This window comes from Rattus norvegicus, chromosome 9 (genome assembly GCF_021556685.1).
Source record: "Rattus norvegicus strain SHRSP/BbbUtx chromosome 9, alternate assembly SHRSP_T2T, whole genome shotgun sequence".
NCBI lineage: Eukaryota > Metazoa > Chordata > Mammalia > Rodentia > Muridae > Rattus > Rattus norvegicus.
In genome coordinates, this window is record NC_141542.1 from 28,574,135 (window position 1) to 28,600,000 (window position 25,866).

The window sequence follows — 25,866 nt, forward strand, 5'->3', positions numbered from 1 at the left end:
CGACACGCCCACAGGGAGAGGCATCTCTGGATACTCCAGCGGTGACATTTCTAGTACGTCATCGACCCGGCTCCGCCCCCAAAACATACAAGGGGTTGACAACACGCCCTAGGCTACTTTCATGAATTCTGGAAAAGGTGACTCGAACATCCACCTCTTTCAGTGAGATTATCTGAGAATTTGGAGACTCCTGCTCCAAGCCCCGAAGCTCTTCTAGAGATGGCGATATATGAGGAACTTCCGGCCTCCGAACGCTGGGGGGCACTGTGATGCCTCAGTGACCTCTTGGAGACCGGAATACAAGGCGCAAGCGCAGTCTCGTCTCTTAGCCGGCTTCACACGTGTAAACTTTGTGGGCAAGTTTTTCGACAAAAATGCCCAAATTAAAGGTGACACGTGGGGCCAGAAATCAAGAGAGACATGCACCTCTGGCGGAGCAGATTCTGGCTGGGGACGCAGTGCGTGCGGGGACCCGAGAAAAACGGCGGAGACACGGGGTCGAAGAGGAGGAAGAGTATGTGGGACCCCGGTTGAGCAGACGGATTTTGCAACAAGCCCGGCAGCAGCAGGAGGAGCTCGAGACTGAACACGCGACTGGAGATCGGCCGGCAAAACCGCGAGAGCGCGCCACGCGGCTGGGTGAGTGACAAGGGGTGGAGTGGTGAGTTGGGCCGGTCTGATACTCTCCATCGGAATACTGGGTTAGAATTAAAAAGAGTAGGCGGCTTAACTTTCCCGCGTGGTCCTTCACTTCCACTCCTGGGTTTCGGGATCCAGACTTAAGCCAACAGAATGTGATCTCTCACACCAGTTCTAGCATTTATTTATTCTCTGTGCGTTTGAAGTATCTGTGGGCTGCCTGCATAGTGCTTTGAGCTGTGTTAAGTTTTTAGGCAGTTCTGATCCAGAAATAAGATCTTCATCACTCCTGATGGCACCGGAAGTGTAGCTCAAGGCACACATTAAATAGATAATTAGAGTAATATATTCCAGGCAGGAGTGGCGATGCTCACCTGTAATGCCAGCACTCCAGAAGCAAGGCAGAAGGCCTCCTTGAGTACATAGTAAATTCCAGATTAACCTCGACTACATTACATGATAGAACCCTATCTCTCAAGAGAGGGGGAAAGATATTTCTGTTTAAACAAAAACAGATGGACATTAATTCTGTATGGTGGGTATCCCAGGTTTCACGTCCTTCTAGTAAGATCTGAAAAGCAAGTGGGAAGTGTTCCAGTGATGAGGGAGGGGAACGAGTATTGTTCAGAAGCTAAAAGTGGGGTGGGATGGGTGGGTAGATGCTTGGTAATCTGTCTCACTGGGGAGGAACTGTCGTTGACCTCCAGTTGCTTAATCTTCCATTCCCATCTATCCTAAAAGCAGTGTTTGAATGTGGCTTTAGGGCTACAGCAGCTTTTCTGAAGTAAGGGCTCAAGGAGCCCAGGCTGGCCTCAAACTCTGTAGGGGAGGATGACCTTAAACTCCTGATCTTGCCTCTGTTTTCCATGTGGCATTATAGGTGGTTGGCACCACGCCTGCCCTTAAAAACATTTTGTAACTGAGACTGGGTCTCCTTCAGTTGTTCAAGCTGGACTTGAACTTGCCGTGACCAAGGCAGGCCTTGAGCTTATAGATCCTTCCGTGATGCTGTCAGCAAATTTCACTCTGAAGCCATCTGTTTGATGGCTGCTTCCAGATTTTTCTCCCACGTACGTAGTTCGTCCAAGAGGCTCACATCTTTATTTCCAGTGGTCTTCCTGACAGCTCCAAGTTGAAGACTGGTAGCTGTCGATAGTTGAATGTGTCCACACAGAAGTTCTGACTTCCTTCCCAAACCTGCTCTCTGTTGGCTACACAGAGTTTGTTAGCATGTTAGCCTTCCACTGCTCAAGGCACAATCCAGTGTTCTCTTTCTCACTTCACAGTAAATCCTGATGGTTGTGTCTTTAGAATATATCCAGAGCCAGACCACTTTCCATTAACTTGGAACGCCTCCTGTTTTAGCTACCACAGTCTCCCCTGAATCACTGGGAGAGCATCATAATTTGTATTCTGTAACCTCTGTGGTCCATTCAACAGCTAGAGATCAACAGAATCCTATCTAATCTGCCTCTGTTTCAGGTCTAATCACAAAGTAGGGAGGGGATAAGATAATTCAGCTGGTAAGGAACATGACTTGAGACTCTTGACTTCCACCTACAACAGCTTGTAGTCCCACAGTGTTGAAGACAGATCTCTTGGACCCACTGGGCAACCAGTGTAGCCTAATCAGCTAACCCCAGGTCCCAGCCAGACCCTGGTTCAAAAACAAGGTCATCAGCTCCCGAGAAATAATAGTCAAGATTCCCCTCTGGCCTCTATGATGCAAGGGTTCACTCATATATAAAAAACTAACAACAGCAACAACAAAACACCCCACAAGTGTCAGCATCTGTCTCCTAACCTCTTTTATTTCCCTACTTATCTCATAGCACTTGTCTTCTTTTATTTAACATGTATTTTGTGTGCGTGTCATGATGTGTGTAGAGAACAGAGGAAAACTCTTGAGAATTGGTCCTCAGCTTTTCAGAACACTTGTTCTAGCAGAAGATCCGAGTATGGTTTCCAGCATTCATATGTCAGGCTTGCTGTCTGTAACTCCAGTGGCAAGGGGTCAGATGCCATCTTCGGATCTCACTAGACACCAGGCCCGCGTGTGCATAGACATACATGCAGGCATGCAGGCAGGCACCGCTCACACTTAAAGTAAATCTACAACAAACACCCTTGGCTCTCCCTGAATGTGCTCTGTGGACTCCTTGAGCTCTAGGTACCCTTAGTCCACTTCCAAGCACATGACCTGTTGCTCTGTAACACTGCAGCTAATTTGGCCCATTAGGCTCTTTCCCAGCTGCCTTGTCAGGTGTGTGTGGTGTTTGTCACTACAGGTATGTTGGCACATGGCTTTAATCCCAGCACTCAGGAAGCACCCAGCCAAGGCTACATGGTCAAGACCCTGTCTCTAAAAAAATAAAAGTCAGGATATGTCAGGAATGGCTTGACCCACCTATCCACCTATCGCCCACGTAAGGACACAGAGACATTTTATTATGAAAGCTTGGCCTTAGCTGGCTTGTTCCCAAGTAGCTTATACAACTTAGCCCATTAATACTAGTGTACACGGAACCACATGGCTCATTTCCACTCCTCAGTACCTGTATGTGTTTCTTCCTCTGGCTGTCAAATCCCTTCATATCTCATTTCTTTCCCAGAGTTCCTATCTCTGCCGGAAATCCTCTCCTGCTTTGCTATAGGCCAGTCAGCTCCTGATTAAACCAATGGGACGGAGACAGAGAAGATGTTGTTTATACAACACCTGGACAGGTGATGCTTCACAAAAATAACAATAACAACTGCAAGTCTCCACTGTTACAGAAATCAGTGTGTGAATAATTCAAAGACAACCTTACACAGAACAGGAGCGTTTATCCCAACATCAGGAGCTCAGTGTTAAGCATTGTGGTGTGTGTTTGTGATTCCAGCACTTGGAAAGTAGAGGCCTGAGAACAAGGACCTCTAAGTCATCCTTGACTACCTAAGTCAGCCTTTTAAATGTATTGGTTAATCAGAGTCTGGTGCCACTGACTAGCCCTCAGCCTTCCGGCTTGGCTTTACCTTTCCTTTCTGGTGCTATAGTCTAGTTCTGGCTCTGGCTCCTAATGCCCAACACTGCGACAACACTACTTTCCAGGGTGTACAGCAAGCTCTTGCTCCCAAATTGCCCATCCAGGGCCTCCTCACCCTCACCAAAGTGCCTGTGGTAATTCTGCCTCTACCATGGTTTTAGCCTTAGCACGTAATACAGCTGTACTGTGCAAGCCACAAAGTGGGAAGTCAGGACCCGAGCTACCTACTGTCCAGTTTGATGACAGTACCCATTCCTCGAGGTTATCTGGATGGACCAGGTTCCACGTGTATAGTATAGAATGGCTTCTTCGAGGTCACTGAGGGTAGTGCATCAACCATTATTTCCTGGCATCATCATCTCCTTTTTTTTCTTTTTTCTTTTTTCTTTTTTTTTTTTTCCGGAGCTGGGGACCGAACCCAGGGCCTTGCGCTTGCTAGGCAAGCGCTCTACCACTGAGCTAAATCCCCAACCCCCATCATCTTCTTGTGCTGTATTTTGTCTCTCAAGATTCCAAGACTCTGGACATGGAAGAGGTGAGCTGACTCCGAACCCCCTGCCCACCATGCTTATTTTGTCATTTCTCTTTTAGGGCCAGGAGTGCCACAGGATGGATCGGATGAGGAGGATGAGGAATGGCCTACCCTGGAGAAGGCAGCCAAAATGACCGTGGTGAACCACCAGGCAGAGGTAGTGGTGGACCCTGAAGATGAACGCGCCATTGAAATGTTCATGAACAAGAACCCTCCTGTCAGGTAGGGTTTGAAGGTTGGGACAGTGGATCCTGGTAGAAAGTTCCCACAGGCCACAGCTGTTGGTCTGACCATTGTCAACAATGGCCCTCCTGAATGGGAATGACCCAGACTCAAAATGCCTTTGTCCGTCTGATCGGGAATTTCATAGGTTACCCAGTTCCTTTTTATAGCAGGGGGCCGTTCTATTGCACTTATTCTTGGTTTGTTGCTCTCATGGCTTAGTCTGTACTTCAGGGCTTTCCTTCTCAGACACGGTGTTTGGGCCAGATACCTGTCTTTGTGCATGGGAGCTAGAACCCAAGGATCTTAACAGCTATCTCTGGCATCTCCCCTCCTGATACCAGCAGTGAGAAATCACTCTACGAATCGCCAGATGTTCCCAGAGGGTGAGCCCTACCTCTGGGTAGAACCACAGACCTATTCCCATGTGTTCTCAAATCTCAATGCTACTTCTGAACATGCAGTACTTAGGCTGCCTGTGGTCAGATTCTTGAGCAGGTGGATCTGGCCCGGTTCAGAGGAGTGGGTTTAGGGCAAAGGGGCTCAACCAGCCTCTTCTTCAGAGTGCGCTGTAGTCCACCTCTTATCATCAATAGTACTGTGGCGAGCAGCTTGGGTACGGGGAACAGGGGAGAACTCTCTCCCAGGAGGGTGTCACAGCTCTGATAATAGTCACAGAGTGTGGATGTGGGCCATCTGCCTGTCCCCCAAAGGGCTCTCCGGCAGCGCCTTGTACCTGGTGGCTCTTGATCCTGACAAACTGAGCAGAATGTTTTCTGCAATTTACTGTAAGTAGGGAAAAGATGGTGGAAAGGGAGACTCTGGGGACTCTGAGCACTGGCTGCTAGCATCTTCAGAAACCAGGCTAAGGTTTTAGGAACATAGCAGTCAGGCTGTGTCATCTAAGGCACATTGAAGGTACTGAGAAGCACTCAAACTAGAAGTCAAAAGACCTGAATTTTACCCTTTTCCCAAGAAAGCCTTGAGGACTTAGGTGAGTGATTGACCTCCGAGTCTCGGTCCCCAACATCTGTGTGGGACTGGGAAGTAAGAAACACCTGCCACCAATGTCATGCAGACCACAGGACACAGTCTGGGAAGTCTGACATTCAGTGCTGCCTGGCGCAGAAACAGTGGCAGAGAAACTTTTCCCCTTGTGCTGGAAGCTCGAGGGTCATCCTCGATAGGCAAGGACTGTATGAGTGCCACCCCCAACCGAGGGCAATTTTAAGTGCACATCGGTGGCCTCTGAAGATCAATTAGCAGACCACAGCCTGCCACATGAGTAATTTGTTAGAACTCCTTCCTTTCCTTTTATGGGTATGAGGAATTTGCCTGTATATATATACATCTCCTGCATTCCCAGTGCCTGTGAAAGTCAGAAGAACCAGAGCTGGGATTACTGGTGGTTTCGAGCCACTGTTTCTGTAGATGATGGGAACTGAACTAGTTCTAAACCACTGAGCTGGCTCTCCAGCCCAAGGTGGAGTAATTTTGACTCCTCATTTGACAGCTTCTGTTTAAAGAGGCTGAACCAGCGAAGGCAGCAGGATGGCTCTGTGTGAGCTGTGCACAGCCTGATGAGCTGACTCCAATCCCAGCTTCTCACTTTGAGGGGTAATTGACAGGCCGAGAGGGATGTGGTTGGTCCTAGGACTGTTTGCACAAGTAGAGGGAAGGGATGACACTATGCGGAGTCTTGGCAAGTAATGGAGATGTGCCGTACACCCACGAGGCCAGAGCTCCAGTTATCTATCTCTGTCTGCCTGTCAGTCTGTCTGTCTATCTTCGGTTTTTTAAGACATGGTTTCTTCGTGTAGCCTTGGCTAGCCTTGAACTCACAAAGATCTGTTTGCCTCTGCCTTCTGAGTGCTGGGATCAAAGGTTTGCGCCACCACTGCCTAGCTCAGAGATCCAGTTTGTATTCATAAGTTGCTCCCCATTCTACGAACAGCGTTTGGTGTGCTTGAAGTAAGCAGCCCTTACTACATGCTGGCTCTGTCTGAGAGTTCTGCGTGCTTCAGTCTTTCATCTTACCTTCAGTTGACTGTCCAGGGTAGTCCATTTACTGTCACCACTTTATAGATGAGGAAACTGAGGCATAGAGGAGTCAAATGACAGGCCCAAGATCATACAAGAAGTAGGAGAGCCAGGGCTCACTTCAGAGCTCAAGGGCCCAACATCCACACCACTGCTGACTCTGTCTCGAATGCAGAGACATCCAGGTCCTGTGCTCTCTGTAGCGCTTTGTGGTGGCTAAATGGACAGAGGGAAAGGTGAGGCTGTGCATCTCAGCGGAATCAAGATTTATCAGCATCCAGGGGAACGTACATTGCTTGCTTCCACCGGCATTGCATATCCTAAAATTGGAACAGTGACAGGACCCAGGGCAAGGACGACAGGCAAGTTTTCCAAGCATTCTTGTTTCTTTTTTGGGGGGGTGGGGAAGTGTTTTGTGACTGTCTTTTTTTCTTTTGAGACAGGGTCTCACTGTCTGGCATGAATCTTTCTATCAAGACCACCATGCTGACCTTAAACTCACAAAGGTCTGCCTGCCTCCCAAGTGTTGGGATTAAAGGCGTGTACCACCGCAACTGGCTTTCTTCTTATAACACAGGAGCCGTGCAGTAGTGCTGCACACCATCAATCCCAGCATGCAGGAGGCAGAGGCAGGTGGATCTGAGTTTGAGGTCAGCCTGGTCTACAGAGCCTGTTCCAGGTGCCAAAGCTACACACAGAGACCCTGTGTCAAAAAAACAAACAGAAACAGTACACAAATGGGGTGAGGGGACTTCACAGTTTTGTGGAAAGTGATCCTCGTTCTTTATGCCTCTTCCCCGTGTCTCCACAGGCGCACCCTGGCTGACATCATCATGGAGAAGCTGACTGAGAAGCAGACAGAGGTGGAGACTGTCATGTCAGAAGTATCGGGCTTCCCTATGCCTCAGCTGGATCCCCGGGTCCTAGAAGTCTACAGAGGAGTCCGGGAGGTAAGAGATATCCTGGGCTATCCTGACTCGGGATGGGCTCTCAACCATGGCCCCCGGCAAATATACTATGGCGATCAAGGATGGGATTGGGGCAGGCTGGTAGGATCAGGTTCTTGCACTGCCTGCCCCTTCCTGACCCTGGAGGTCCACTAAATGCTGGTCACCTGGAGAATGAGTCTTTCTGGATTGTTCTGGAGATGAGTGAGCGACAGGCCAGGACCTCGAGCACAATGGGTGATTTTGCTTTCCTTGTACCCAGGTGTTATGTAAATATCGCAGTGGGAAACTGCCCAAGGCTTTTAAGATCATCCCTGCCCTATCCAACTGGGAGCAGATCCTCTATGTCACGGAGCCCGAGGCCTGGACTGCAGCTGCCATGTATCAAGCCACCAGGTAGCATAGATGGGTCAGCATGGCAGGCTGTGGGGTATGCAGGCTCTGCCTGCTGGAGCCGTTCAGTGGGCCCGTGGATCTCTTCTTCGGACCTATTCTGGCGTTCCCTTAACTTTCGCTCTTTGGTTTTTCAGGACAAGTCCTGTGGTACACTTCAGTGGGAAGGGCTTTTCGCTTCCATGCCACAGCCCTGCTGTGGGGCAGTAGCTTGACAGTTCTGATTCTCCTGAGCACAGATGGCCTGGGAAGTAACTCAAGGTGCCCCACTTAAATGATACACACGAGGCCTTGGGCTCACAAGGAGCTCAACTAGTAAGAGTACTTGTACTTCTAGAGGATTGGGGTTCAATTCCCAGCAACGATGTGGTGACTCACAGCTATCTCTAGTCCCAGAGCTGATTCCTCTTCTGGCCTCCATGGGCACCAGGCACATGTATGGTGTGTAGGCATAACTGGCATATGTGCAGGCAAAATACATACGCGCACGCACGTGCGTGCTAAATAAAAGGTTAAAGCTTTTACATGCTCTGTTTGGGGTACATCTGTGGCCGTCCTCAGCCTCTTTAGACTGACCTGGGTGTGTGTGCACACGAGTCCCACATACCCTTCATGAAATGATGTCCCCTTGTCTTACTATAAAACCTCTCGAATACACCATCACGGCCAGTCTTTCTTATAACTCGGAAACTCCTATCCTACTAGGATTTTTGCCTCTAACCTGAAGGAGCGCATGGCTCAGCGCTTCTACAACCTTGTCCTGCTTCCCCGAGTACGAGATGACATTGCTGAATACAAACGACTCAACTTCCACCTCTACATGGCACTCAAGAAGGCCCTGTTCAAACCTGGAGCCTGGTTCAAAGGTAAAAGTGCAGAAGCAGGGGAGAAAGGAGGGGCCTGGAGCTCTTGCGCCGGTGACTGGCTGTATCCCATATCCCACTGCTGGTCCTTGGTGACTGGGGCTGCTGGGTGCTGCTTCATTTCTCTCACCGCGGACTAAATGGCGCTGCGTCTGACTCTGCCTAGGAATCCTGATCCCGCTGTGTGAGTCTGGCACCTGTACCCTCCGAGAAGCCATCATCGTGGGCAGCATCATCAGCAAGTGCTCCATCCCTGTGTTGCACTCCAGGTAGTGGTGGGGAGGTGCAGGAGGACTGCTCAGGGGACAGCCAAGTAATAGAGAGGCTGGAACTTGGTCATGAGTGTGCGAACCGAGGATGAGCTATGATTACCAAAGCCTTCTGCTTGGTTATGCCAGTGTGTGTATGGGTACTCCAGCAGAATAGTAGGCCTTCAAGAGCAGAGTCTGAGGGCCTGGTACACAGTAGGTACTTAGTAAATAATTGAATGACCGTGTGTGTGAATGGACACCTAGGAAGAAAGTGCTAAAAAGTGGAGATGGCGAGACGTTTGGATGTATGCTATAGTTAAACATGGGGATTGCTTGCTAACCAAGCCAGAAGCAGGGATGTGGGCGGATGTGAGGAGATGGTAAAGAGAATCTCAGGAGTATAACAGTGAACAGACGAGCAGCCTGTGGTGGCCCCCTTGGGAACGCTGCATGGAAGGCTCAGTCTCAAGAGAGGACTTTCCCACACCCATCCCACGGGAGGGGCCTAGTTCCCATGATTCCACCTTCCCTTCCAGTGCGGCCATGCTGAAGATCGCGGAGATGGAGTACAGTGGTGCCAGCAGCATCTTCCTGCGCCTGCTGCTCGATAAGAAGTATGCACTGCCCTACCGGGTGCTCGACGCTCTGGTCTTCCATTTTCTGGCCTTCCGGACAGAGAAGCGCCAGCTGCCCGTGCTTTGGCACCAGTGCCTACTGACACTAGCACAGCGCTACAAGGCTGACCTGGCCACGGAGCAGAAGGAGGCCCTCCTAGAACTGCTTCGGCTGCAGCCCCACCCACAGCTATCCCCGGAAATCAGGCGTGAGCTTCAGAGTGCAGTCCCCAGAGATGTGGAAGATGTTGTTGTCACCATGGAATGAGAACAGTCACCTGTGTTAGTCCAGGGGATGTGGGAGGACCCCAGCTGGTGTAGTTAAAGACCTAGTCAGGACACTGAAAGGTTACCGTGGCATCTGTGGCTCCAGTCTTGGGCAGGGAGGACTGCATCTGGTTGGCTTTCTCGCCAGTCCCTGCTCACTTCTGGAACCTAACTGGAGTCACCCCGGTTCAGTACCCCACAGCCCACCTGGCACCTGGTATGAGGGCCGCTCTCTCCAGGTACTGTGTAAGCTCACTGGGTTTCGGATAAACCAGATTCAGTTATTTATTGGAGCTCTTGTGTTCTGGTCCCTGGAGGGAGAGGTGGGAGTCACTGCTGACTCCTCCCTGTTCCCCGCTCAGAGAAGTGGGTTCTTAGTTCCCACAGAACCCTCACCCCACCTTACTCTACTAAGTTGTGTCTCTAGACTCTTGCTTCCTTTGTTCTCCACAGGAAGTGTGTGTGCACACACCCCTGTGCTCGCACTGCCAAATCTTAACATGGCTACAGTCATGGGTAACTTTAGGGACACCAGTTTCTGCTGCCATGTTGGAAAGGTGTCTGTTGGGAAAGTGACAGTCATTCACTGTCAGGGAAGACTATATTGCAGGAGCAGGCCCTTGCTAGGGGACAGTCACACAACGGAATCAGAAAAAGATGGGATTTCCTCCAAGCTTTCTGAGCAACACGAGCTTTAGGCTGGCTGACAAGCCAGGTCCAGTACCTGTGTCTGCATAACTAATGAGCAAAGAATGGTGTCTGGTTTGGTTTTGGCTTTTTGAGACAGGGTTTTCCTGTATATCCTTGCCTGTCCTCGAACTTAGACCTCTAACTTAGATCTGGAGACCAGGCTAACCTTGAACTCAGCGATCCACCTGCCTGAGACGGCTCAGCTGTTAAAGGCTAGACTCACAATCTTTGTATTTTTTAATAGCCTGAGAAAATTTGCATGAAATTTTAGTAGCAGCCAGCCATGGACCTGTAAATTTGAGGCCAGCCACTGCTAGGTATACAGTGAAACCCTATCTCGCCAAAACCAACCCCTCACATTGCATCACAGCTGACTGACTTTAAGTCCTCCCGTAAAAGTGTGTTTGTTACAATCCAGTTCGTTTATTGAGTTGACATTTGCTTTCTCGGTAGTTCATCTTTTTTTTTTTTTTTTTTTTTTTTTTTTTGGTTCTTTTTTTCGGAGCTGGGGACCGAACCCAGGGCCTTGTGCTTCCTAGGTAAGCGCTCTACCACTGAGCTAAATCCCCAGCCCCTCGGTAGTTCATCTTAGAAAGATTAGGTAAATGGGAAGAGAACTGCACCTAGCTCAGCCTAGGCATTCGCTTCTTTGCAGTCAGTACTTCGAGTGGGAGCCAGGGCTGCCTCCTCACCAGGGGAAGTGCTTCCAGCCACGCCCTAACCCCATTCATCCGGTTTTAATGCATTCTGAGCATTGTGCCTGCACAGCATCACATCCCAAGACTGGAGTTAAAAATGGTTGCAGTTAAATGCTGAGAATTAAATCCAGGTTCTCAAGAGTAGCCAGTGCTCTCAGCTGCCGAGCCACCCATCTGGTCCTAGGGGTTTGGTTTTATTTGCAGCAGAATTTTGCTGTGTAGCATAGGTTAGCCCAGAACCTCTCCCTCTGCCCTGAGTGTGCCAGGGAAGTTTGCCACCATGCTGGAGTATAGCATTTTGTATGGTTTTACATAAAACTGCATCCCTGTTTCCCATGAGCCCTCTGGGTTACGGTGGCTACTCCTCAGCTCTATAATCTGTGTGTGTGCCCAGGTAAAGCAGCCTATGCAGCCTAAGCAGTTCCTTCCTGACCCTCCCCAGAAAAGGTACTTATTCTGCCTGAGACCTCTCATTTGTGCCTCCCAGCTCTACAACCCAGGGATCACAAGAGCCAGCTTTATTCTGAAATCTTTATTAAGGCAGCATGATAGAAATGGGCCACCAGCCCAAACCTTGTGGCCTGAGGAAAGACCTGTGTCCATGGGGCTCGCCCTCTCTCCGGATAGTCCAGTCACCTCCACGGCATCCATCCCTATTAAACCCTCCCCGCTGAAGATGAGCTGGAGGGCTACGGAGAGGAAGGCAGGACCCCCTCCCAGGCTGTAGCAGCTCCTGGGCCACAAAGCGGTAGCAGAGGGGAGGGAAAGAGCAACCGCCAGGGTTACCACCACTTGTGGGGTACAGGCCTCACTGTACCCTCTTACGGTTGTATTCAAAGCAATAAATTAAAATGACCATCAGCACCCTCAAGACCCTCAACCACAGAAGCATAGCAGGAAGCAAAGCAACAGTTTACGGGCGCTTGCTCTTCTAGCCAAGGCCTAGGCTGTTCCCGCTAAGAGCAGCTGGAGTAGGGATTACACAGCAGCCATCTAGGTTGGCTCCTCATAGGCGTCTATCGGGATTTCTGAAGGACCCAGATCCAAATGCAGTGACCCTGCGAGGGGCAACAACACCTTTGGAAGGTACTGGGGCGTTTTGGCAACTGAAAGGATCGGCGCCCCAGACAGAGGAGGGACTCAAAAGAAATGCTGGTGTGTGGGTTCTACCTGTTTGTATCTCTCTGACCATCATGGCCCAGGACAGCCAAGCTGGTTGAGTGGGAAGGAAGAGGAACTGACTGGCCATGTAGACACCCTCATGACCAAGCAGCCCCTTAGTGCACACTGTGGGGATAGGCAGGACCTGGCCCCTTGGGCTTTGTGAGGGGAAAAAGAGCCCCCCTCGGGCTTCAGATATGGCATGAATTGTTCCTAGAGGCAGGGAGGGGGTGGCAGGGGCCCCTCCTCTGCTTGGTGGCCACCTGAGGGGGCCTGTCCCAAGCTACAGGTGGATGGCTGTGACATCTGTGGGAGTGCTGGTCTGACTGGGCCCCTGGCTGCTAGAGCCCCGGGGGGCTTTGGGCACGGGGCTGGGGGCTGTCTGAGCAGCTTCCCTGAGGCTCTCCCTGAGGGCAGCTTCGATCTGCTCCTGGCAGGCACGCAGGCAGTCCTAGGAAGAAAAAACAAGGTCATCATCCATTGATGGGACTCTTGGCCACAGTACTGACAACAGGCAGGTAGAAGGGAATGACCTCCCCCTGCACACCGTGAAGTCTGGGGAGGTTAGGCCACAGCCCAGCCCAGGAATCAGGGCTTTAGTTCTCAGAAACTGGCAAGAGGATGTGGCAAGGGTGTGAGAGCAACCCTGCATCTGACACCAAGTCCCCCACCCCTGGCCGCGGCACAGCACTTGCCAAGAGGGGGGCATCTACATGCAAGTGTCCGTCACCCCACCCACTCCTCTCCAGACTGGAGCAGGAGATAAAAGGCCAGAGAAGCCGGCAAGGGCATACAATCGGAGTTGGGAGATGGATGCTGCCCTCTGCTGGGGATTCAGGGGAATAGCACTGTTTTTGTGAGTGGGGCCTGAGACTTACCACTTCAGTGCCTGTGATTCCCGCCAGCAGCTCTGTGAGCTCATCTGCAGACATAGAGCAGGCACCCAGGCCTAGCACTGCAGCCCCGATGCTGCCCGTGGCGATCATGGATGGAGGGTACATCGCAAAGGTGTAATCTTGTAAAAGAGAGGGAACCATGAGAAGAGAGGCATCTTACACATCCTACCACACCTTACTACACGCCAGGCTGCATGGATACAGCAGACTGGGAATCCCCAGGGGTGGACGGGGTGACAGAGCCATGGGGAAATGGCAGATCCTAGGGAGGAGAGCGTTCAGTGTGCGCATGGTGCTGGCAATTTGACCAAGACATGCACACTATCACGGAACCACTACCCCAGCCCAACCTTCTCTGAGATGTGAGCAATCTTTCCATCTACCCAAGTTGCGCCTGGTCAGGAACTACAGACTATCTAAAACCCTGGTATGAAGACCTTAGGCAAGTAACCTCTCACTATTATCACCGTACACAGCTCTGAGTATTGAAGCAATCTCCCGGCTACTACCTATCCTTCCAAACAAAACCACAAGTTCCCCAGGTTGGCTTTTACCTGTGGCACAGAGGGCCAAAAAGGTCTGAGCATGCTTTTTGACCAGTGCCTGCCGGTCACTGGGCAGAGAGAGGCGGTGCAGAATCAGGGCCAGGAAGTCGTGCGCAATCACAGCAGCCAGGTCCCACTTGAGCTTCCCCAGGACCAGCACCTCCCATTCCTGGGGGATAGAGAACGAACATGGAGTCAGTGACTGGCAAAGGGGCAAGAGAATTTGACAGAAGGCTCACAGTTCTGCCTCTGGCTTCAGGGGCTGGTGCTGCGGAATGAGTTCGGGGCAGGGAAGATCTGGGGGCAAACACGTCAGCATCCATTGATGTTACTGGGTGCTAGGATGACATGGGTTATCTATCCCTCTTAATCCTCCCATGAATTTGAGGCTGGTGTGGGTTGAAACAGACCAACTCTAAATTCCACAGGCTTCGGAAATCTCTTCCAACCCTGCATCGCAGCCAGGTCTCTTAAACAGAACGAGCATGAGGCCACTCCTAAGGTTCCTCGAAGGGGAGGTGGCCCAACCCAACCCACACCCCCTTTGTGGGACATTATGGGTGGGTCCTGTCTCAGGACGAGGGAGTCCAAGCCAAACAGGATGAATCCAGATGACCCCTGAGAAACCTACATAACCATGGAGAGGTCCGAGGAGGAGGAGGAGGCGAGGAGCCCCAACCCCTGTCTACTCATCTGAAGTTCCTAGACCTGGCCTGAGTTGCACTTCCGAGTTGCACACAGGAGGATTTCTTCATTGTTTTATTTCAGGAAGGAACTCATGGGTTTGACTCCTCACTGAGGTAAAAATGACAGCCCCACCCAACCTCTTCCAGGCCCCCCAGCAACAGCTGTCCCTCTCTTTGTCTGATGACCTAGGTGTCAGCCCCAGGCGTCTTACAGGACCCCACAGAAACAGCCTGGACTAGAGCCAGAAGTAAGGCAAGGAAGCCTGAATTTTGCACCCAGGGCTCTGCTAGCTAGCATCCAGCCTCTGAGGGAGCAGCACCCAAAAGGCAATGAAGACTATGCGTGGTCCTCACTGAGGCTAGGTGGACACCCTCCCCCATCTCCAGACATGAAAATCGCAGCCCTACTCCAAGAACATAGGAGCTGGCTGCATGTAACCCATCCCTGGTTTCAAGGCGCTCTGGTCGGAATTTTCCCCTCCTTTCTGGGGCCTCTGCTCCGCTGTGCGGATTGAGACTGCTGGAGTTCTTGGAGTCCCTCACAACTCTGACCGCAGGCCACTCACAGCTCAGGGCCTTGAGCAGGAGAAGGGCTTGCCTATTCTGAAAAACTCCCCTCACACACAGCCATGTAGACCACCCTAATCTCTTCACAAAGAGTAAAGTCTCCTACCTCCCAGCCTCAATCCCTCAAAAAAACATCTTGCTCCCTGGCTCTGGAAACTACTAGATTCATCACAAAGAACTGTGGGGCCTCCCGGATTCCCAACTCAGGCCTCCCATCCGTGAGAGTTGCTTGACAGGAAGAGGAATCCAGTTCCCCGACTCACAGCAGTCAGGGGCCCCAGTACCCTAGCTTCCCAGCCAGCCAATCACAGTAGTCTGCCTGCTGCCCTCCTCCCTAGGAGATGGGGCCCAGAGACTCCTCTCAGGGTCAGAGAAGGCCTGGCCAGCCACAGAACAAGGTGGAGGGAGGTGCCAGCTCACCCACCCTCTCCCCCAGACCCTATGGGAGAGGACGTTCATGCTCTCTTCCAGATTCAAGCAGATCTCCCACCTCCTCCCTAGACTCCTCCGGGGCAGGGCAGAACCCAACCGATTTTTGCCCCGCCTGGAGGAGCCCAGCCCAAGTTCCCAGCAAGAGGCCCCAAGGAGCCACTTCCCAAACCACAGGAGTGACAGCAGCTCCCCACAGGGTTATGAAAGCCCTTGGTCTGAGTGGGAGGGCCAAGGGGACCAGCATCATTATCACATCGGAAGCAGCTGCAGCTCAGCTCCCTGTCTGTCTCAGCTCTGGCCTTTGGCTGAGCAGCAAAGGGAGAAACTCTTCCACTGGCCCAGAGCAGCTGCTCCAGTTTTTCAGAAGGAAGACAAGAAAGGGAGGGTTAGGAAGGGGCTGTGTCTTTGGGGATAGGAGGCAAAGGGATGAAAACACCTCGGTGCTTCCTTCCAGCAATCAGGGCCTGGCTTTAATCAGCTCCGGGAGGCTTTTCCATCACAAAGTCCACACGGGGATAAAGACTCCTGCAAGGCAGCCCCCTCCCCCACGTGAAGCACATTCCACTCCGGTGGGGGTGTGCAGACATACCCTGCTGTTGCCAATAAATAACTCAGGGTGGCTGTGTAAACCCAGAGGCAAAGTACTGGTGTATAGACCCGCAATTGGACTTGTTGCTATCTGGGGGGAAAACGAGTTAGGATTGGAACTCCACTGCAGTCAGAGGAAAGGGGTTCATTTAGTTTTAAGCTTGCAGCTGAAGCATGACTACTACACTACACGGCCTTTGTCCCACCCTAGTTCTTTTCCAAAATATCAGGCAGGAGGGAAGGGAGGGTTGGTGAGTGAGGGGGTGAGCTTGGTGTTTCTTTTACTAGTACATAGGCGATAGTATGTTGTTGTTGTTGTTGTTGTTGTTGTTTGGGGGGGAGGGATTCTGCACGCACCCGCAACTGCCAGGGAGCCACAGCTTGGTCCGTATAGATGCAGAGCTTCTCAATAGTCAGGGGCGTGGTTTCGCGCAGCTTGGAGGCCAGCAACAGGCAGACGGTACCTAGAAGCTGCAGTTGCGCCTTTCGGGTGGGGACGCAGGACAGGTAGCGATCCAGGTAGTTCATAGCCAGAGGGAAGACATCCTCCTCGCAGCGCTGCTCCTCACACACCTGAGGGAGGGCGCACGAGTCATTGCTAGGGAAGGACCAAGTGAAACACGGCAGCATGGGCGGCAGCGGGGGGGGGGGACGGAGGGAGAGTGGAATGTGGAGCAAAAAATAAACCAAGAAGGGATAAACTTAGAACGACAAGTATCAATAACCGAGGAGGATGTGCCCTCCCCAAGGTGACCCCCCCACTTCCTCTGCATGATCTCCTCCCTACCCCGGAGTAGGGGGTGTAAAACAGAGAAGCCCATGCTCACGAAAGATTCCAGACTCCCCTCCCCCACGGCGAGCGGAAGGGGGACGTAAGGGTCACCTAGAGAGAATTGGGACCTTACCCTCATTACCGCCACCCACTGCACACACACTCCCAGGGGGAAGGGAGGGAACTCCTGCCGCGGTCTCCCGCACTTTTCATTTCCCTGTGGACCGGAACCGAGCCCGCGCCACCCCCACCCACCAGTTTCCCCCCCGACAGAACCCCGCGACAGACACAGGAACCAGTTCTGGGGCGAAGGCGGCCGAGCCCAAGGTTTTCCAAACGCGCTCTCCAGAGAGCACGGGGTGAGGAAGGAAGCAGGAGACACCGAGAAAAGCCACTGGGGAAAAAGTGGCCCTTAGCCCGCTTTCCCGACCCAAAGTGAAGCTTAGTTACAGTGCCAAGTGGCTGGCAGTCACAGAAGAAGCCGATCAGGGTTGGGGAAAGGAAAGGGACAGAACGCAGGCAGCTGGTTAGGGTGCCTGTGTGAAAAGGCCAGGCCCCTGTAAGTCTGGGCCGTCAAAGCATCTTGCAGATTGTGGTCGGGATCGGGAAGCACGAACAGGGAAAGTTCAATTTGCCCAGAGCCGGGGGTGGGGGTGGGGTGAGGAGAGGGGACCCGTCCGGGCCTTACCTCCAGCATCCAGTACGCCAGCATCTTCCGCATGTGCGGCTTGATCTCCTTTTGCACGCACTGGAAGTAGGAGGCTCGCGGCACGTAGCGCTCCTCCAAGCGGAGCAAACTCTGCAGGACACGCTGGTCCCCCAGTAGCCGCGGGTCGGGCCCGGCCCGGGGCGCGTGCCGGGTGCCCTCGCAACACAGCAGCTCCATCCTGCTATGGCTCACGGGTGAGAGCAGGAGTGCGGGCTAGCGAGTCCTAGGAGAAGCGACGCGTGTGAGTGAGAGCGCGGGGTGCGGGCGGGTCTGGCGCTGGCGCTGGCACTGTGCGGAGAAGCCCCAGCCCGCCCGCCACCCGCGCGCACCGCTTCCCTGACAGGCGCCCCGCCCCTCGCGACGATGTAGCAACCGTGGAATGCTCCGACGTCACAACGTTCTAAGGGGCGGGACCGCAGACGGAAAGGGCTGGCGGGCGCTATACCCTCCCTCCCTCCCCGGAGCCCCATTGGTCCGCTGGGCTCCGGCCCGCAGGCTTCCGGGCCCTCGGGTCCCTTCTGACCAAGAGGGTGGAGAGAACTTTCTGGGAGGGTGCCCTCTTCCCCATCAATGGGCCCTGTCGCGACTCTAGCCACCCAAGAAAGAACTAGTCGCCAAAAGTTATTCGTTCGCGTATGCGTCCTATTTCAATGCTCTAGGGAATGTGGTAATAACTGCGTACGTAGTTGGGTCACTCTTCCCCTCAAGTGGGTTCTAGGAATGGACTTGAGTTGGGCTTTACTTTGCAGATAGAAGCACAGTAGTAGCTGCAAAGATCTCATTGTTAGTCTGTCGGGAAACGTGGCTTAGAACCTAGTCTACTTCAACGAATTCCGCAGATCTGCTGCAGCAGCAGCAGCAGCAGCAGCAGCAGCAGCAGCAGCAGCAGCAGCAGCAGCAGCAGCAGGAGGGAGCTGAGCGGAAATGTAGTTTCCGACCGATTCAGTGTCTCAGGGTAAACCATCCCCGCACTAAGTCTGACAATCTGAGTATGGTCCCTGGGACCCACATGGTGGAAGAAAAGAAAGCGACTCCCATAAGTTGTCCTCTAACTTCCACACGATTGCTGTAGCATGTACACACGCCCCCGCATGCACACACACAATTTAAAAAAAAAAAAAAAGTAAAAGAAGAAATGCAGTTTCTCAGGTCTGCTGAATGGGACACTGCATTGCTCCAGGGGAGGTATGAGCAGTGTTGGTCATATTAAAAGCCATTTGGAGCTGGATGTGGTGGTGCAAATCTGTAATCTCATAACCTGGCTAATGCCATGATCCACTATACAGGCACTTCAAGGCCAGCCTGACTTCATGAAACTGACAGTCTCTGCCTCTCTGTCTCTGTCTCTCTCTGTCTCTCTCACATACACACACAGAGACAGAGACAGAGAAACTGCTGCAGATGTAGCTGAGGTTGTAGAGCCCAGGGTTCGATCCCCAGCACTGTAGAACCTAGAAATGATCAAAAGATTAAGGTCACTGTTGGCTTCCTAATGAGTTCAGGACCAGCCTGGGCTACATAAGATTCTATCTCAAAAGCAAAAAGCAACCACACCAAATAACAATAGCCTATGCTTCTTATACCAGGACTTCAGAGCTGACAGAACGATGGTAAGTTTCCAGACCAGCCTGGACTATAGAATGAGACCCTGTCTCTGAACAAAACAATAACAATAACAGATCAGCGTATTGCAGATTTGGGCATGATGGCACATGCCTGTAATCAAATGCTTGGGAGAAGGTAGGAGGCCCGTGGAGAATTCCAGTCCGGCCAGATCCATACCAGGGGACTCAAAAGAAAGGAAGGGAGGAAGAGCACCCTTTTAATCCCAGCACTTTGGAGACAGAGGCAAGCAAATTCCTTTAAGTTCAAAGCCAGCCTGGTCTACATGGAGTTCTAGGTTAGCCAGAGCTGCTGTATCACGAGACTATGTCTGAAAAACAAAAATAGAGGAAAAGAATGCAATAGGTAAGAAAGATGGGAAAGAGGAAAGGAGGGGAAGAAAGAAGGAAGCCCACCCACCAGACACTCCTCTCTCCGCTCAGCCCAAGGGAGCTCTAGAAAAGCAACGAACAATGTGTAAGCATTGAGAGCCGTCTACACCCCAGGCACTGCGCAAGGGGTCAGACTCCGCATCTGTGGGGTAGATTCTCATACAAGAAGGAGGAGGCATGATGGGATTACTTCCGTCACAGGTCACTGCCCCAGTGGTTCCTTTCCTTGTTGAGAAAGTGTCTTCTTACTTTATAGCCCACGCTGACCTTGAACTCCCCTGCTTCGTGCCTCAGTTTCCCAAGTGCTGGGATTACAACTGTGTGCCACCATGCCTGTGCTCCAAGCTGTGCACTTAACGAATTGGGGAGGGGACACTTTTGGAGACAGGGTCTTATGTGACCCAGGCTATCTTTGAATATAATATATAATCGAGGCTGGATCTGATCTCCCTGCTTTTACCTCCCGATTGCGTGCTTTACCCAAATGGAGGTTCTGTTAGTTTTATGACACAGGGTCTCACTATGTGGCTCTGACATTTATAGGCTCAACTCTCTGTAGCTTTGACTCTAGGTAGACGAGAATAGCTCCAGCTTGCAACAATCCCCTCCCTGCTTCTTCCTCTCAAATTCTGGATTACAGGAATGCACCACCAAACTTCCTGTCCTGCAGGGCAGAGACAAAGTCTTGTGTAGCCATGTATCCTCCGGATACATCAACCAGCTGTGAGCGCCAACAACAGTAACGTGCACATACTATAGGCAAGAACTGAACATATCGGAGATGCAATAAATAATATTATCTTCACGACAGCCTTGCAGAAAGTATATTATTTTGCTCCTTTGTAGTAGGGGCTGGGTGTTAGAATGGTTGGCTAGGTAGCCTTGGAGAGGTCACATAGCTAGTAGCTGCTGGAAGCAGGCTGCAGTCCAGTTTAGCTCCAGAGTTCATGCCCTGACATGAACATCAGGAGAAATAGATGCTGGGGTTCGCGCTAGGCAGGTACGCTCTACCATTGAACCACCTCTCTAACCCCATGGCTTCTTTTTATTTAATAAGCTTGAAGACCATTTTATTAAGAGTTGGGGGGGGGGGACGACAAACAGGGAAGGGAGCTACCGGGAAGAGGGAGATGAACTGAGGAGGAGAGAAAGCCTTGCCTTTTGAGTTAGGACCATCGATGGAAATATGCAGCATCCATCGGAGAAAAGTGAGGAAATTGTCTTCAAACAGGGAGAAACCCCAAATCTCCAGGGCAAACATACAAGAATTTGGAAGACAGAATGAAGGAACTGAGAAAGTTAAACACGCCGAGTTAGAACTCGAAAGGGGAGAGGGGTCCTGTGCCACCAAGAACTGAGAGCACCAGCCAGGACCAGCTCTTAACCACTTCAATCCTGTTGCCTCTTGGGCTGTCCCAGGGATGTGTATTGATTGATTCCTTGTTGATTTACTGAGAAAGAGCACCCAGAGACAGCTGAATAGCTTTCTTGGATAGCTAGCTGGTCAACAGCCGCACTGTCTGGGGCCTCCAGGGCCAAGGAGATGGCCAGCTACATAAAGGTTGGCTGCTGAGGTAGCAGAGGGCCCCCTCAGTGGGACTCCGGAGAGGGACACCGATCAGCTTCACCATCATTGCCCCTTGAAGAGCAGAACTAAGAAGACAAAGCAACAAGGCAAGGGCTGTGAATGAGGCTCAGTGGGTAGAGTGTTAAACAAAGAAGCAAGAGGTCCCAAGTTCAATGCCAGCACTGCAGGAAACTGGGCAAAACTGGGGGTAGTAGCTTACAGTGGGCATCGCAACACTTTGAAGGTTGAAGCAAGGAAGAGAAGAAAAGTTCAGGGCCATCCTGGTCTAGGTGAGACTCAGCCTCAAAAACAAAACAAAACAAACAAACAAACAAAAACTACAGAAAAGAAAGGAAGAAAGAGAGAAAGAAAGGAAGGAAGGAAGGAAGGAAGGAAGAAAGAAAGAAAGAAAGAAAGAAAGAGGAAGGAAGGAAGGAAGGAAGAAAGAGGGGACAGGAAGGAGGGAGGGAGAGAGGGAAGGGAAGAGAAAGAGAGGGAGAAAGAGAATCCTGATAACCAGCGGGAGTAAATCAAGGCGCTTCAGGCCAGGAGCATCCAATTACCAAGTTACTCAATGAAATGGTAAATTAGAGGACAGCTGGAATGTAACTGTCACAAGCCAGGGGGAAAGCCCAGAGGAAGAAGGATACCAAGCCTCCTTCCTCCTACCACTCCCTCACCTCTTTATCGTCGGATCTCTCCAACTGAGACCCAGAAGGGGAAGAGTGACAGGTGAGGCCCATCACCTCACAGTAACTCTCAGATGCACTGTGAGGAAGGCGGACACAACTCTGGAGTGAGTTCGAAATCTACCGGTTCTCGCTTGTCTGTTTCTCTTCCCGTCCAGTTGGGTAATAACCAAGTCCGTACCCTACAGGGGTGTTTTGATGACCAAAGGGCTCAAAGTATCTTGCACATATCCAGGGCAAAGGGAACATGCAAATGTGGTCGTTTCTAAACCAACCATGGTAGCTCACACCTGGAATCCTAGCACTCCTCCTCCTGAGGCAGAGGGATGGCAGTAGGTTTAAGGACTGCCTGGACTATAGAATAGTGAGATCTGTCCTCCTAAAAAAAAAAAAAAAAACAATGATCCTCCCCACACTCTCTCACGCACCCTTCTCTGAGCTGGGGGTAGCTCAGAGGGAAAGCACTTACCCAGAATTCATTTAGTCCCTAGGTTCAATCCCCAGGCCCACAGCGGGGGTTGGGGTGGGACACCAGTTAGTTGTGATTATGGTTTTTAAAAAGCCAAATTTGTTCTTGGGTATGGGTATTTACAACTAGCAGCATAATGACGGTGGCTGAGACTGAACCCAGGGCTTCCTGTATGCCAAGAACACGTGTCCTTTTATGGCCCCTTTTATAACTTTTAATAACACCACAATTGAGAAATTAAAGGGCTAGAAAGACTGCTCTGCAGTCAAAAGCAGCTGCTGCCATTTGCAGGGCCCTCAGGTTCAATTCCCAGCACTGACATGGCCGCCTGTAACTTTAGTTCTAGGGAGTCTGAGGCTGTCTTCTATCCTCCACAGGCACCATTATGTACACAGAAACACGTGCTGGCAAAATACCCCGGCACATAAAATAAAAATATTTTTTTAAATCGAGAAATAACACCGTTGTACAAACCGGGGCCTGGTGGCACAGACCTGGAATCCTAATATGAAAATCTCTCCAAGTTCAAGGTCAGCCTGCACTATGGAGTGAATTCCAGGCCGACTTGAGCTAAAATGTGTCTCTAAGAACAAAAAGAATAATTATTACTCCTTTAAAAGCAAAGGCCGCTAGCCTGGTGTGACAGCACGCACCTTTCATCCCAACCCTCAGGAGACAGAGGAAGGCAGATCTCAGTGAGTTCGAGGCCAGCCTGGGCTACACCAGAGAAACCCTGTCTCAAAACAAAAGCAAGTACATAAATCAGCAAATAAATAAATCTAATTTTGTTTTCGGCTCGAGATCATCTTCAGCTATCCTGTGAGTTTGAGGCCAGCCTGGGCTACAGAGTGAATTCTAGGACAGCCAGAACTATACAGAGAAACCCTCTCTTGAAAAACAAACAAACAAACAAACAAACAAACAAACAAAGTTACATTCTGGCCCAGCATATTAGCTCATGTCTCTAGTCCCTGCATTCATTCCAGGAGCAGAGGTGTGTGGATCTCTGTGAGTTCAAGTCCAGCCTGGACTATATAGTGAGTCCCAGGCCAGACAGGGCTACTTAGTGAGACCCTGTCTCAAAAATAAGCAAACAAATAAACGATGTCCTTACTGTCCAATGACATCTGTATATAATGTTCTGTGGGACAGAATATTAAACAAACAAGACAAAACAACACACAAAGGATTTCTTCCCACTTCACAATGAAATGTCTTACTACTAACCAAAGTCCTGACTAGCATCCCGATTCCCGGGAGGTTTCCCTACTGATCAAGAAACTCTGGAGCTGGTGAGAAGGCTCTATACAAAGCCTGACAACATGTTGATTTCAACCCGTAGGATCCACATGTTCACACTCACACATGTGTGCACAGAAAAATAAATAAAATGTAAATTTAAGAAAAAAGACTGGGTGGGGTTAGTTAAGAGTGCACTGACAAGGTGCTGGGCATTTAGCTCAGTGGTAGAGCACTTACCTAGGAAGCGCAAGGCCCTGGGTTCGGTCCCCAGCTCCAAAAAAAAAGAAAAAAAAACACAAAAAACACAAAAGAGTGCACTGACTACTCTACTACTCTTCCAGAGGACCCCGGTTCAATTCCCAGCGCCCACATGGCAGCCTACAGCGGTCTGTACAGTGACTGTAACTGAGGCACAATGAGGCAGGATGTTCGTCTTGAGATTCCAGCCGTCATCGGTTGAAGGCTTCTATAGACAGACCCTGGGGTAGGTACGATAGCTTCCCACAGAACAAGCCACTAAGCAGTCGTGGTGCCTGGCACTCAGAAGAAGGCTGCCACACTGAAGTGACAGGTACCATGACCGCCTAGGTAAGAACTCTCCCGGTATAGCTAGCCTCATATTCAAGATATTCAGATGGATATGGGTGTGTACATCAGAAACGGAATCTGAATCTGTTCAGTGAAAAACTGCTGATGTTCCTAAGGCAAGTCTTGCCCGGTCTACCTGGCCCAGACCTCACCGTGAACATCTCTGGTCTAAACCTATGGTCATCCCACTTCTGCCTCTCCAGCGCTGGGATTGCAGGAATACACTGCCGTGTGTCTGCTGTAAAGCTGAGATAGCTATATTCAGTGCTGTACTTCAGAGAAGGTCTCATGCAGCCCAGGCTAGCCTCAAGTACTCGCTTTGTAGATGAAGATGTCCTAGGACTGCTTTGACTCCATCTCCTGAATTCGGGGAATCCAGGCAAGAGCCACCATGACCAGTTTATACAATGCTGGGGACTGAACCCAGAGCATCCTACGGGCTACCGAAGCCCTCTGCCCACTGAGCCGTTTTACACTAGAGCTGTTTTATTTTATTTTAAATGTGCACGTGTTTGCACATGCGTGTGTTTGTTTGTAGGCCTCTCTATGCCCAGCTTATGCACTGTTGGGAGGGAACCCATGGCTTCCCACCTGCTGGGCAACTAGGTAAGAACTCCAGATGAGGTGTGTTTGATACTCCTTACCCGTTTGTTCTGTTTTGGCTTTTCTCAGACAGGACTCTGCTATGTGCCCTGACTGACCAGATGCTCGTTATGTAGCCCAGGCCAGCAATGCTCTTGCCTCAGCTTCCCAAAGGGATCACGGAGAAATGCTACCACAAAGCTATGCCTTAACCACTCTGCTGGGATGCTGGGGCAGCCTCTGCCACCTCTGCAATGGAGAAAGGGGCCTAGTGGGTTACCTGAATGAATCTCTCTCCTGGGTGACACTGTTGAGGTACTGATTATCCAGTCCTGAGGCTACCTCTGGACTCTGTGATGAGTGAAGTATCACCTCTTCCTCATTGTTTAAATCACTTTCGCTCTTCAAGTAGAAGTTCAGTTCTATCACTTACACACCAAGCTAGCCTTCACCTACACATTGGGCTAGCCTTCACCTACACATCGGGCTAGCCTTCACCTACACCACAGCAAATAGGTCAAATCTTACAAACATTCAAGAAAGGTGTCATTCCCAAATCAGAGGATATCACAAGAGGGGTGACTTCTCAATGAGCTTCATTAATTTTTCTATTTATTTTGGTGTATATATATATATATATAGTAATATATGCCTTTAATCCCAGCCCTCGGGAAGCAGAGGCAGATGGATGTATATGAGTTTGTGGCCAGCCTGGTCTATATAGTAAGTTCCAGGCCAACCAAGGCTACATAGTAAGACCATGGAAGCGGGGGTTGCAACGGAGGGAGGGAGGGGAAGGGGGAGGGAGCCTGAGGAAATGGCTTAGTGATATACCGATCTCCAGAGGACCCTGAATTTGGTTTCCAGCACCCACACAGCCAAGTAGTTCACAGCCACCTATAACTCTAGCTCCAGGAGAATCCAACACCTCCTGCCACTAAGGGCACTTACACTCACTTGCACACACACACCCATTGCACTTGCACACACATACACATAATCAAAATAAAAGTAATTTCGATAATTAACTGATGGTCATTTTAAGGCTGAGCATGTAGTTCAGTTTCTAGACAGATTCCTGCCATGAAGGAACTGAGATGGGTCCAGTGTGGTATGTATGATCAAGTGTGTTGTGTATGATGTATGTGAACTCGTAGTCCTAGCTAGCGCTTCAGAGGTAGAGGCAGAACGCTCAGG

General features: G+C 50.9%; 2 protein-coding genes across 9 annotated transcripts in view; one reads left to right on the forward strand and one right to left on the reverse strand.

Moving 5' to 3' along the window:
• The first annotated feature begins 306 nt into the window (after positions 1-306).
• Positions 307-10,087, forward strand: Bysl (bystin-like). Its single transcript, NM_182674.3, is given in 7 exon segments — positions 307-639; positions 4,257-4,419; positions 7,271-7,409; positions 7,669-7,802; positions 8,505-8,665; positions 8,829-8,931; positions 9,450-10,087. Coding segments are annotated over 7 exon segments (1,311 nt in total). The 5' UTR covers positions 307-374; the 3' UTR covers positions 9,796-10,087.
• A 1,611-nt stretch (positions 10,088-11,698) lies between these two features.
• Ccnd3 (cyclin D3) overlaps positions 11,699-25,866 on the reverse strand; it is a 94,810-nt gene continuing 80,642 nt past the window's right edge. For 6 of the 8 annotated variants that reach the window (XM_087564761.1, XM_087564763.1, XM_087564762.1 and 3 more), the window contains 5 exons: positions 17,518-17,761; positions 16,415-16,630; positions 13,794-13,953; positions 13,222-13,358; positions 11,700-12,794 (listed from right to left, as the gene is read on the reverse strand). In XM_087564761.1, the coding sequence (XP_087420887.1) occupies positions 12,627-12,794; positions 13,222-13,358; positions 13,794-13,953; positions 16,415-16,630; positions 17,518-17,715 (879 nt within the window). In that variant the 5' untranslated portion in view covers positions 17,716-17,761 and the 3' untranslated portion in view covers positions 11,700-12,626. 8 annotated transcript variants of the gene reach the window in all.